We start from the raw sequence: 13,367 nt of genomic DNA on the forward strand, positions 1-13,367 counted from the left end.
TTTAGCATCTGAAAAGTGATTTCATGGAAGAAATTGAACAAAGGAAAACTGGCTATGCTACAACTTAACTTTTTATTTATATGGTGTTTATTCAACACCTCTGAATATGGCCAGCCTGTCATTAGAGATAAAGCACGTAGCTTCCAACATGTGAGTTTCCCCTCCCATTCCCTTCTTTTGCTTTTTCCTTGTTTTCCTTCCCTCACTTTCCATTTATCTTCCTTTCTTCCCCTTTACTTTAGTTGCCTTTCCTTATCCCATGAAGCACCTGTTTTGTTTTGTTTTGTTTGTTTTTTGACTCAAAAGAAAAGTTGACACCTTTCTGAGATTCTTAGGCTTTACCAATGTAAGTGACAACTGAAAGCTAAGCTTAGGGTTTGACTCCTATAGGAAGCCCTCCATGGATGATTCCACCTCATATTGATAATCTCCTTAATTTACATTCCTGTTTCTTTACCTATATGAAATTATTGAGGGCCGGGTTCATAATAATAATGAACCTGAATATTTGCAATATTCTTTTCAAATATATCTCCTTGTTTAACCCTCAAAACAATCCTGTGAGGTAGAGATTCATAATTATACTATTAAGAGAAGATACTTATTGAGTATAAAGGAACTTGCCCAAGGTCGCACATCCAGTAAGTAGTAAATCAGGATTTGAACTCTAGTCCTTTGACACTCAGTTCACATGTCATCTTGTGTATGAATCCCTCCTGATCGTTCTGATAGTACCTCCTCTCCCTACATTGGATTAATTCAATTCTCCATTCTTTTGTATATTTCATTTGCAGCTTTATTCTAGCATAAATCACATTGTATTTGGGAGGCTGTATATATGAATAGAGTTTATGATTTTATATAAATATACATATAAAATATTTCTGCTAAGTTATACACTTCTTAGGGCCTTAAATCTTCTCTGAGTCCCCAGGACTTTACCTGATGCCTAACCCATACTTAGCATAAATTTAATGTTTGTGAAATAGATGGATTGATGCACCATATAATTGTTTCCTTCTATAGTGAGTAGAACCTAGTTCAGAGATACATTCACAGTAATTTGAAAGAAAACATTTACTGAATAAGAGTACCAAATAAGTCCAATGGAAATTATTATAAGATTTAGAGGGGATGTCTTTTTTGGGGGGGAGGGAGGCTAAATAATTAAAATGTACTATTTATTAGAGAGGAAAAAAGTAGGAAAAGAAATGGGAGAGAGAAGTAACCAGAGAGACCTTCAAGACCCCCAAGCAGACTGAGATTGTATGCGTTCCACCCTATTCTAGAAAATTATTCCTTTTACAACAATGCTGGGTGTCAGTAGCTCATACTATCTGGCTCTGAGACCCTGGTGAGCTTTATTATTTCGGAGTTGGCTTGAAGGATATTTGTGAGAAAAGACATGATTAAGCTGCTCTTCATTCTGTGAAATATAGGCAAAGAGAATCCAATGAGTCAGGCAACACACAGGAGGGACTTGCGACATTTTGGAATTATACGGGAGCCTTTTTGTTTATCCAGTCTTCCTGAGATTTGCATCAGGAAGAAAACTATCTGCAGGGATAATTTTCAAGGAGTCATTTGGAGAAAGAGATAATTTTGTTCACATTTATTGATTATTGATTTATGTGCCAGGCACTGTTTATACACATTTCACATATATTTCTGAATTCTCACAGCAATCATTTTAAATAGATAGTATGATTATTCCTATTGTACAGATGGAAAAGCTGAGATACAAAGAGGGTAAAGATCCTGTCAACATTTTCACAGCAGCTAAAAAGCAGAATCAGGATTTGAACCTAGGAAGTCTTGAGCACCAGGGGCCCAAATCTAAAGCTGTGTGCACTCTCAGCATGCCCTGTAAATCTTTAACTTGGCAGTTATCGTATAAACATACAAATTATCTTACTAATTCTGTTATTGTATAACAATAATTCATTTTGTTTGAGTCCTTAACACTGGATAAAGATTTACATGATGCTGAGGATATGAAATTTATATCTCTGATATCCACTGTAAGCTTAGTGAAGACTAATAAGGTTTTAAATGCCCAAATCTCTATGAGCAACTAATTGAATTCTGTCCTGGAATAAAAGGAAAATTTGCTTCCATGATGAAATAATTTCACTTGGACTTTGAAGGGAGATGCTACACAGGAGCATTTCCTATTTTTCTTCTCCTTGAAGAAATGTGTGAAATTCTAATGAAGTAGATATCCCAGCAGTATTGACCAAACTCAAGAAATTTGGATAATTTCCTAGAGAAAAAATTTTTAATGTCTAAACTCCTGATATCCCCATTTCAGCCACAAGGAGGACAAGAGAATAAGTGTGGATGTTTACAAAGAGGCTAAGTTAAAAGGAAGAGAAGTAATAAATACATTCTCTAAACTATAAAATAATGCAAGGATGCATAATTTTAAAATGTATTTTTAAATCAAATACATATACAAGTGATGCTTAGAAGAATAAAGCTGCTATTTTATACCCGTAAATGGGAAATATAATCAAAATCTGCATTTTTGCAGGATCAGTTTCTCAAATAAATGAGCAGAGGGATGAATTATATGGCTATAAATAAATCTACTGACATAATAAAGCAGACTTATACTGTTTTACGGTTGTCACTGGAACCCTTGGATATATTTATAGGCATGTTAACAGCCACCTGTATTTTTTCAGGACTTTTATTTCATTTCACATTATGAAAGTTTAGTTGTTTTTGTTTTTGTTTTTTTCCCCTCCTCCTAAACTCACCTTTTGTGTAGAGAGAGAACTTAAGGAATTCTATTCTTCATATTTGGGAAAAGAGGGCCCTCCCTAAGAGTTTCAGGCTCATGCACAAACAGACTGCTCTGGTAACTCTCTGTGTCTGTAGAGTCATATAAGATATGCCCACGACAAACAACTTGACAGGTGTCTCCTGCTGGCAGTGAAGTGGAAAGTCAGAGTCTATACAAGTGAGAAGAGACATGTGCAGAGACAAAACGTATTGTGAGACCAGCAGGGCAACTTCACATTAGGTTCTTGGCACCTGGCATGATGAAGTACTATCACGAGGCTTATTTTAGAAGCCAAAGATTCCCCAGACTATTTTATAGCTGAGGTACAGGCCAAAGCAAGATGAAGAGCTGGGTAAGGCTTGGCACACCTTGTTCTGGGAGTGTCCTGGAAGTGAAAAGGAGCAGGGAGATTGGAACAAGGAGAGGAAGTCTATAGTTGCAAATTCTGAAGTCTGGAGTAATAGGGAAACCCAGCTATTAATCAAGCAGATCCAGCTAAGGCTGTTTTTGTTGTTGTTGTTTGTTTGTTTTGTTTTGTTTAGTTTTGTTAATTTTTGAAAGAGCTGCATTCCACTCAGAAATGTAAGGTTCCCCAAAGTCTGTTTAGGATTCTGTGGGGGGTTGTCCAAAGTATGCTTGTTCCTATGAAATCATTTGTACTTTTCAACTTTAAATCAATGGTGAGCATAACATTTATAAATCCCTTTCTTTTGTGTAAGTGTACTGATCTTCATTGTATATCTGCATGTCCTCATGTAAGGAGCCTGCTAGAGAAGACAATTCAGGAGAGAGGGGAGCTTTCGATGGTAGTACAGGTGGTGATAAATCCTTCAGCTGGAACTCTAGCTGTCGGCAATGTTTAGAATGTATCACTGGAGCTAAAAATCTAAAAAAGAAAACTACATATTTAATAGATCAAGCTAATGTAAACTCTAGCAAGCCTTGAGAAGCATGAGCATTAGAAGGGAAGTCTCAGTAGAAATGTGTAGACTAGACAAAGAGAGGGATAGAAAACATGAAAAAAAATCAACAGTGTGTTAAATTAGAGAAGGACATGAACTTTATCAGGATAATTGGGTTATCTCTTTGGAGTAGAAGAAGGAAAATAAACCAGTCTTGATTTTATCCTCAGTTAAGTCTTCTCAGTATTCAACTGGGTCTCCACATGGAATCGGCATTACCAGAATCCACAGCTACTTCTTTTGACATTTTGCAAAAAGTAAATAAATAAATTATAAGTATGACAAGTAAAATGAATAGTTCCAGCTGTGACATACCAGCAGCATTTCCAGATTTTGTACTACATTAAGGATTTATTTTCACTTTGTTTCCTAGCAGAGAGCTAATTGAAAGGTCCATCTAAGATTCCCATGCTTCCTCAGAAGAAAGTCAGACACAGAATCTCCAACACTCAGTGCCAATTTAGAAAAGTCGAAAAACATTAAGTGGATAGGTGGTCAGCTCGTCAACTCTGAAAATACATGTCTCTGGGGATCAATGGCACCCAAGCCAGATACTGCATCAGTGAAACAGAACGTGTGAATGGGAGAGTGGCAGTTGATTCATGGGATTCATTCACCCAGCAAATATTTACTGAGTTCCTACTATGAGCTACCTACTCTTCCACACCCCGAGGACATAGAGAAAACAAGACAAAAGCTCACCTTTTAATGAACTTAATCTTTCTTAAGGAGCTAGAATACACACACACACACACACACACACACACACACACACACACAATACAGATAAAATTATTTCAGAAAGTGGATAGTACTGTGAAGGAAACAGAACAAGGTCAGGGGATAAAGTGCCTCTCAGGGGTGGTGGTGGCTAACTTTAGACGAGGGCCAGAGAGGTTCTCTGGGAGGTGACATGAAATGAGCCAATCATGGAAAAATCTTGGGAAAAAGGCTTCCTCACAAGAGGGGCAACAAATATGAAGGTTTCAGGTTGGGAAAGAATTTGGCACAAAGAACAGAAGGAGGGTCTGGGAGACTGGAGAGCTGCGAGTGAGGGGTCACCTGGCAGAAGGTGGAGCTGGAGAACTAGGCCAGGTCATCTGGGTCCACTGAAGGCCATGGCAGAGGTGAATAAATCCAGAGTACAGTGAGAATCCATGGGGGACCAAATTAATGACCAGTTGGATTGAAAGGGAATTATCATCTACTCTAAGGAAGGTGCTTAGGGTAGGAAGGTATTTTTGTTAGTTTTCTTTTTTTCTAACTTTCCTAGTAATAGCATAAGGCCCTAACCACATCATGCTTAACTGTCTCGGAATTTCAGCTACTTTTTCTACGGAACGGAGCGCTGCGACTCCTGTCAAATGCTATTGCCGGATGTTGTGTATGCATTATCCCATTTAAAATTCCCAAGAACCTCTTGAGAGAAGGCATTATCTACATTTTACGGAGGAGGAAACTGAGGTTTAAATTGAGTCTCCATAAACTACCCCTCTTACTTGCTGTGGTGTTCCTAGCTACATGTTGCTAGTTAGGACATGTTTGTGGGCCATCATCACCCAAGGGCATGAAAAACCTTGAAAGATGGCCACCTCCTTTGACAAGGTTTGTGGGTCCCAGATCAGCCTTACAGCTGAGAGCCCAAGCAGCTGGGATGACTGTGCACCATTTACCAGGGGACAACATGGACCTTTAGAACACTGATTTCAGAACCAGAATACCAATCACCAACATACATTCTAAAATGGACTTGATATTTGACCTGGAAGCTAAAGCATCCGTGAATTTGTTATGTTTATCTGTTAGAAATGCATACAATGCTAACCTCTCAACATCTCCTTGGGGTGTCCGAAGGATGAATAGGACTGCCTTAATCCCTATTCTTTTTCCTCAGGGAGTTTGAAATGCTCATTGAGATCAGGAGTATAATAGGTGCTATAAGATCCTTTTAAAAAAGCAAATGCCACTTAAATACTGTATCTATCTATCTATCTATCAATCTATCATCTATCATCTATCTATCAAGAGACATATAGATATATCCATATATAGACATCTGAAATATATACAGATACACACACACACATATATATACTTTAACATATATATGATTATCTGTGATATATAGATACATGATTTAATCAGCAGGTGTATAGTATACATATGATTTAACCATCAAGTATCATTCCCTCTGCTTCCTCTCGAAGCCTTTTAACCAAGGTGAGTAGGAAGGAAGAAATAAAAGCTAGCAAGACACCTCCCTCCTCCCTCCCCTTCCCCCAGGCTTAGGAGTGCTGCCCTTTGGGTTTATGCCTCCAGCACTCATCATGCTGGGCGCGGGGGAATGGAGAGGCGGGGGTGGAGGCTGCATCCTTCAGAATGTCACTGTTCCCTGGCAGAGCCCTGGGTCAGCTCCCTCCTAGAGGCACAGATGGCCAGGACAGGCGCGCCAAGCCTCTTCCTGTCACTCCCGCTCTCCCCTGCAGGTTCAGCCTGGATGTAAAAGCCACGCTCTCTGGTGCCCGGCGCCCCGGAGGCCCGGAGGCTTCACCCACCTGGGGCAGTGGCACTGAGGCCAGTCAGGAACAGGTCAGCCACTGCCTTCCTCCGGCAGAAGCAGCCCTCACCCCTTCTGAAGTTCTTTGCCCAGGACAGCGGGCGTGGGCACTAACCTCTGGGTCCTGAATTTCCAAGAGTGTCCTGTCCACTAGGGGGGTGGAAGCTACCTTCTCGAAGGGCCTCCAGCGGCCAAGCCCCTCACCCTCCGGGGTCCCCAGGCCACCTCTTCCGTTCACCGTATAGAGTCAGGACGCGGGTTCCCGCCTTTCCCCCTCTGGGTGGGGTCCTGGGAGAGTGGCCGCGCTGTGCTGATCGTCAGGCCAGGGGGAGCGTGCGGGCGGCACGACAGTGTGCAGGCGCTCCAGCGCTCCTGCTGACTCAAGGGGTTTATTTTTATTTCTATCTGGGGCTACTTCAGCCTTAGCCACCGCCTGCATTTTTCTTCCCAAATTGTAAAAGGTGCCTTAATCATCCGAATTTGGCTTAATGCGCCTGGGAGAGAAAAAGGAAAGGGTGGTAAAAAAAGGAGCAGCGTCCATCTGTCGGTCTGTCGGTCTCACTTATCCACGCGCTCACACACGCTCACTCTTAAGGGAGGAAGCGGAGCTCGGGGAGGGCGCCGGTGTGCGCGGGAGGCTGGAGCGGGTGTAGACGAAGGAGCGTGTAGTTGAATGGGGAGGGCCGGGATTCCGGGTCGCTCGGGCCCCTCCTCCCTCCCGAGCCAGCCAGTCCCTCGGCAGAGCGCTCGGGCTGCACTGATTTGCTCTCGGGAGTGCGCTATTTGCATATGACTTGCCCATTTGTGAATTTGGCTCCCCAACTCCTCGCTTCACTTCACCTGTGCCTCCCAGTTCCGCGCACTTTGCAGGCGCCCGCCCGCCTCCCGGCCACCTCTGCCGCCTGCCGGGCACCTCCTCCTACGTTCTCCGCGCTCGCCCACCCACCTCTCTCCGCCCAGGGCCACGTTGGTTTGGGTGGCTTCTCCGCGCTGGCTTCCCCCTCCTTGCCTCTTTCCCTCCGGTCCTTCTAGTTCTCTTCCTCCGGCTGCTGCTGCTTCTGCTGCCACTGCTTTACATCCAGTTGGGAAACCCAGGACGCAGGCGGTTGCTCCGTGGCGCTCTTCCAGAACGCGCAGGGTTAACAGCCTCCGCGCCCTTCCATCGAGACTTCGGGAACACGCGAAAAACTCTCCCACCTGCAGCCTCCTTTTGCCTGGCAGTTCTGCATTGCATCGCATGGAAGTGGAAAAAGAAAAAAAAAATGTTCAAACTGCCTGGATGTTGGGATAAACTAACCTGAACCTTCTTGGGTCTTTTGCTGCCTCCCTTTCTTGCTTCGTTTCCACCTTTCCTCTGTGTGGCTTCCTGGAGTGTGCAGTTGAGTCGCCTGGAGATAAGGAGGAAGCCGCGCCGGGCCTCCCCTGACATGTGTGGCATTCCGGGGCTCCCTAGGAGGGTTGCTATACCTGGGTGGACTTCGGCTTTCTAAATTTCAGCCTTGGGAAAGAGAAGCTTTTTTGCCTTCTATCTCCCCCCCCACCCCCCCAACCTTAACTGATTCATCATCTGTCTTGAAAGCGTTTATTCCCTCCCTCTTTCCAAAATACTGGCAAGTATTCCTGCTGCTATGATGGGCCCCTGGGCATCATGAACTTCATTATTCCTCACTGGCCGGAATTCAAACTGCCCATCTGTAGTGGTCCAGTGCGTTGACCATGCACCTGAGAATCCACGCGAGACGCAGCCCTCCTCGCCGGCCGGCTTGGACGCTTGGAATCTGGTCCCTCTTCTGGGGATGTATCGTCAGCTCTGTGTGGAGTTCCTCTAATGTAGCTTCTTCCTCCTCCTCCTCCTCCTCTTCCTCGCCGGGGTCTCACTCTCAGCACGAGCACCATTTCCATGGCAGCAAGCATCACTCAGTGCCTATTTCTATCTATCGCTCCCCTGTTTCCCTTCGAGGAGGGCACGGTGGGTCTCTCTCCTCTTTATCCTTTTAATGGGGCATAGCGATTCCTTAACCCACTCGCTTTTCAGGTAATGTCAAGGGTGGGAAGATAATAAAAATTTGAATTTAAAATGATAAAAGCATTGCATGTGCATGAGAGAAGAAAATGTTCAATTTCCCTTTAAAGGCTAGTATTTTCTGCCCTAGCGCCCCCCCCCCCCCCCCCCCCCCAGTTTCTCTGATGGGTTCTCCTCTCCTTAGCTTGCTTATTCATAGCTTCACAAACACTACATTTTCCCCTTTGGAACCTTCTACTTCCTTCATCCCCCTTCCCCATGATGGCAAGCAACTTATCAAATAAGTCTCAGGTTTTGTACTTTGAGAATATCCATTCATTCACCTTGCTTTCACCCTTCTTCTCTCTGATCTTGTGTTGGAGCTAGTCATGGGAAGTAGACAGCAGGGATCCTTTGGTCCTCAGCCTGAAGTTGATGGAACTGCTGTAAAGTGGCCTCAGGGAGGAGAGTAGCTGAGTGTAAGAAGGCAGAAAATGTAATTAATAACCAGTAGCCATTATCGTTCATTTGGGCAGCTTTATGTTTGTCCACATATCTGATGGGAAGAGCAGCTATCTCAAAAACTACACATCTAATATTTCTACCTACTGGATAGGAAGTGATAAAATGGGTAAGACAAAGTCCATTTATAATTTACCCAAGTGTAAATCTTAGTAACTTTGATTCCACCATTTATACAAATGTTATTTCAATTAAAGGCAGCACTGGTGGGCTTGTTCACACAGCACAGGTATGAGATGTTTTATAGCCCTCCTTGCCTAGCTATTGAAGGAAGAGATCTATGGCTCTTAAAAATATATTCAGCTCTGAGCAGGCAGCCTGTAAAGGGCAGTGTCTGCCACCAAGGTGGGAGCTTGCCATAGTAAACTGTTCTAAAGAAGGGATCTTCAATATTTGTTTACTATGCAGTCTACTCCAGTGGTGAGGAGAGTAGGAATCACAGAGCCCAGCAGCAGGAGCAGCCCTCCAGGGAGCTGCACGAATGAAGCACACTAGAGGTCCCCTGCCCTAGCTTGTATTTTGAAGACCTACAGCACGCAGACCCCATTCGGAATGTCAGTTCTTCCCACTGCCTCCTAGCCGTGGGCTGCTCCTCTGTACTGTCTATAGTGTTAAGTGGAAGCACATTGAGAAAATGCCAGCACGTACTCTGGCTCTTTCTGGCTCTCTCTTTAAATTTTATTTGATGGAGTTGTCAAGCAGCTCAGAGCTTGTAAGGTTGGTGGAGATGGGTGGTAGGAAGAATGCTTGATTCTGATCTGGTTGCCGTTTTCTCTGTGACTCCTGCTAGGTCTGGGGTAGGTTTTCTTTAAAAAAAAAAAAAAAAAAAAAAAAAGGAGAGGGAAGAACTACAACCACCAGAAAAGCAAAGGCAATTTCATTGAAATGGAAACTGTTAGCTCCTAAGGGGGGGGAAGGACCGTGAGTGGGGGTGGGCTTGTAAAGAGTAGGAAAGAAAAGAAGGGGAGTGGGAGATGGAGGAAGCCAGACAGACGATTACTAATAGCCATAATTAAACATGGAAAGGCTCACAATAATTAGCTAAATTTTGCTAATTAGTGTAAATGATCAGCAGGGAGATGGATATTATGCATTAGTTAGAGGTTATAAGCTGGCAGAGTCTTGGTGTTTTCTGTTCAGGATGTAAACAGTTAAAAGCAGCTGCTAGTTAAGTGATGGTACTTGCAGAGCCATACTTCTGGAGGTTTCTAAGTCTGTCAGTCTCTCTGTTTCTCTTTCTCTCTCTCTTTCAGCTAAAAGGGCTACAGGGGTTGAGCCTGGCACAGATTAAACACAGTTCTTTTCTGTTTACTTTGTTCAAGGATCAGTTGTTTAGTAACTTCTGAATCTTTTTGACTCCTTCCAAGTCTGGTTTCTCATTAACCCGTATCTGATAAGAGTCAGTGTGATGGAAATGGAGCGTGAAGTAGGTAAATGACCAGAGACCCCAGAAAAGGCCCTCACCCACCAGAGCCGTAGAATGCAGTGAACCCCAAGGTCTGGCATGGCTAAGATAAGAAAGCTCATGAATTCAACTCTTGAGTATCCTCTTTCAGTTCTGAAGTCCCATCTCATTGATTTGGGGCTTGGAGAGTGAATGCATCTATATTAAGTAGACTCCTTGCATATTTAATTAATGTTTTTGAGCTTGAAAACCTGAGAAGCGGCAATCAACAAGATGACCCATCCTCTGACTCCAATCCCACATCCAAGCTGCGACCTTCTGTGTCCTGAGAAGACCAGGAGACCCCAAGGTGCTTTGCTAATGCACCTCTCATTTTTACTTGGAGAACACTTGCTTCCTCCTAGTCCAAGACAAAGGCTTCACTAAGAGCAATTGTTTTAAAAAATCTTTTGGACGGAGGCTGTAGGAGGCACAGCACCATGAGACTAATGTTGTTACTAATAGTTTTCTGCCAACCTCATTCCAGAGCTAAAAGCAGCAGTCTGTATTGTTTGTGAAGGAATAAATGCCCTTCATTCTGGTATAAAATGAAAACTAGAGCCTTGAGTCCAAGAACTTTCTTGAACTTGGAGATTTTTGTTTGTTTTACTTTTTTCCCCCTTCCCCATTTCCTAAGAAGCCGGAAGCTTTCAGAAGTTGTCCTGTTAATCAGTTATGGTCACCATTCTGTCCAAACTACCTTGCCCTGTAGTGATGTTTACACTAAAACAAATGAGGAAACAGAAACCTTCCCAACAACTGTCCTTTTATCCATACTTGGTTCTTGTCTTTAGAGAATCGATTATATATAGATTTGCCTGAAGTCTTTATCCTTTATCTGATAAAGGCATTTATGCCTTTATCTGTAGGGCAGCCTACAGAAGCCTGAGCTCCTTTATCAGTTCAGGAGACTAAGACCACACCTACCTTAGGCACCCAAAATACTCTCAGGTTAGGACTGTGTCTCAGGAGAAAATTAACTCTCTTAAGTGGCATCTAGTACATTTTTTCCCATTGTTTGGTCCCTTCTCTCATTCAGGCTTCCCACTTTCTTTCATGCTTTTACCTACTAGTAGTCATTCAGTTAATTTATTGAGTATTTACTATATGTCAGGTTGTGCGTGCCTTGCTAAGGCTGGAAATGTAAATAAAGCGTTGTGTTCAGCTAGGGATAATTTTAGAAGTATTTTGATCATCTATGAGAGATAAGAGCTTCTATAATGGAAAAAAATATGAGGGTTGGGGTGAGGATCCAGGTACCAAACCAAATTAATTAATATGAAATTTAAGTATTCTATATTCTTTATAAAATATAGAAGTAAATTCTTCTATTCTTTATAAAATATAGAAGTACATTCTTCTGTCATTCAGAATATTCCTACAAGTATTTTTCATCCTTAACTTTATGCACATACTTAAGTATCATGCTTATCAAAGCTCTTGGATAGTTTATTGGTAAGGAAATATAAATACTAAAATATATTTTTTACCAGCCTTCAGTCTTATAAAGGAGGTTTGTACATTTTTTCCCCTCTCCCACCTTTAAGAACTCCAGTGAGCATCTGCCTAAAAAATGCCTTAATACCTAATAGTTTAGAAAACCAACTTCTGGGGCGGCTGGGTGGCTCAGTCAGTTAGGTGCCTGGCTCTTGGTTTCACCTCAGATAATGATCTCATGGTTTGTGAGTTCGAGCCCTGCTTTGGGCTCCATGCTGACAGCATGGAACCTGCTTGGGATTCTTTCTCTCTCCCTCTCTCTTTGCCCCTGCCCCACTCGTGCTCTCTCCCTCTCTCACAAAATAAATAGATAAACTTAAAAAAAAAAAAAAAAGAAAAGAAAATTGACTTTTCTGTGAATCTAGATTTAGAATATGACTTACATTTTACCCTCTGTAAAATAGCAGATCTTCCTGACTCTGGGCATTTGGAGGAACAAGTTGAAAACATAGAACTCAATTTAGAGGAAAGTCTCTTGCTCAGAAATCAGGGGTGTATGTGTGTGGTGTGTGTGTGTGTGTGTGTGTGTGTGTGTGTGTGTGTAGGGGAGGCAATAAAATCCTATTTGAATCATCTTGGCGGAAGTGGTGGTGGTTTCCCTAGTGGTACGTGTGCTGGGAGTCCTTCTTGTAAGAAACTGTGCTCCTCACTCGTTGTCACAAAGAACTATCTCTTAAGTTTTTCCAGCCATGAGGCTTGTATTACTCTGATCTGTTGAGCACTTTCTTCTCCTCAGCCAGCTGCTTCCTAACCACATTCTCTCTCCCTTCTTTCTTGGGATTCAGTTTATTGAATAATTCATAGTGTTGGTTGACAGATAAAATTGTAAGATTTATATGTCTTTGGCCTTGGTGATGAATTAATTAAATTGGCTTCTCCTCTCTCTCCTCTAGATGCATTATCTTTCTTCTCTAAAATTTGCTGGCAAGTGGTAGGTCTGGAGATTCACTTGTTCTTGAAAGATCACCAAAGGAAGATTATAATACCCTACTGTAAATTTCTTCAGGACTTGCAATGCAGATCATTGAGTAGGGTAGAGATGAGGGCTGCATCTCAAAGGAAAGGGGCTGAGATCATTGGAACAGTTGCCTTCAGGAAACAAAGAAAGAAACAAAAACCTTCACCAGACTGGGTGATGGCTGGAATTCCACAGTAAGAACTTGATTCTTTTGTTATCTGATTTTGAATCTAGAAGAGGTAACATACTCCATTTTACATTTTAGTGAATAAGTTTTGCAGATCTCTGAAGGCTTGCTTGCTAGGACCCTGAGTGATCTGAAAGGGAGGCAGATCTCTGAAGGTAAACCTTGCACTTATCCATACTTCCCTCCCTGTATTAGTTTGTTAGGGCTGCCATTAAAGAAGAAATCACAGACTAAGTAGCTTAAACAACAGAAATGTATTTTCGCACAGCTCTGGAAGCTAGAAGTCCAAGGTCATGGTGTTGGCAGATTTTGTTTCTTCTGAGGCCTCTCTTCTTAGCTAGTAAATGGCTACCTTCTCATTGTGTCATCGCATGGTCTTTATTCTGTGTTCATGCACCCCCAGTGTTTCCTTGTGTGTCCTAATATCCTCTTCTTGTAAGGACACTGGCC

The 13,367-nt window shown here is 42.7% G+C and overlaps 1 protein-coding gene across 37 annotated transcripts in view; it reads left to right on the forward strand.

Annotated features, from left to right (window-relative positions):
- Window positions 1–13,367, forward strand: part of NRXN3 (neurexin 3) — a 1,570,655-nt gene that overhangs the window by 1,029,912 nt on the left and 527,376 nt on the right. For 5 of the 37 annotated variants that reach the window (XM_019427369.2, XM_019427371.2, XM_019427372.2 and 2 more), the window contains exon 1: window positions 8,024–8,276. The exons of the other annotated variants lie outside the window; for them this stretch is intronic. In XM_019427369.2, the coding sequence (XP_019282914.1) occupies window positions 8,024–8,276 (253 nt within the window). Of the gene's footprint in view, window positions 1–8,023; window positions 8,277–13,367 lie in introns of those variants that run through there. 37 annotated transcript variants of the gene reach the window in all.

The sequence above is a fragment of the Panthera pardus genome, unplaced genomic scaffold (genome assembly GCF_024362965.1).
Source record: "Panthera pardus isolate Hobbes unplaced genomic scaffold, ASM2436296v1 HiC_scaffold_24, whole genome shotgun sequence".
Taxonomy (NCBI): domain Eukaryota; kingdom Metazoa; phylum Chordata; class Mammalia; order Carnivora; family Felidae; genus Panthera; species Panthera pardus.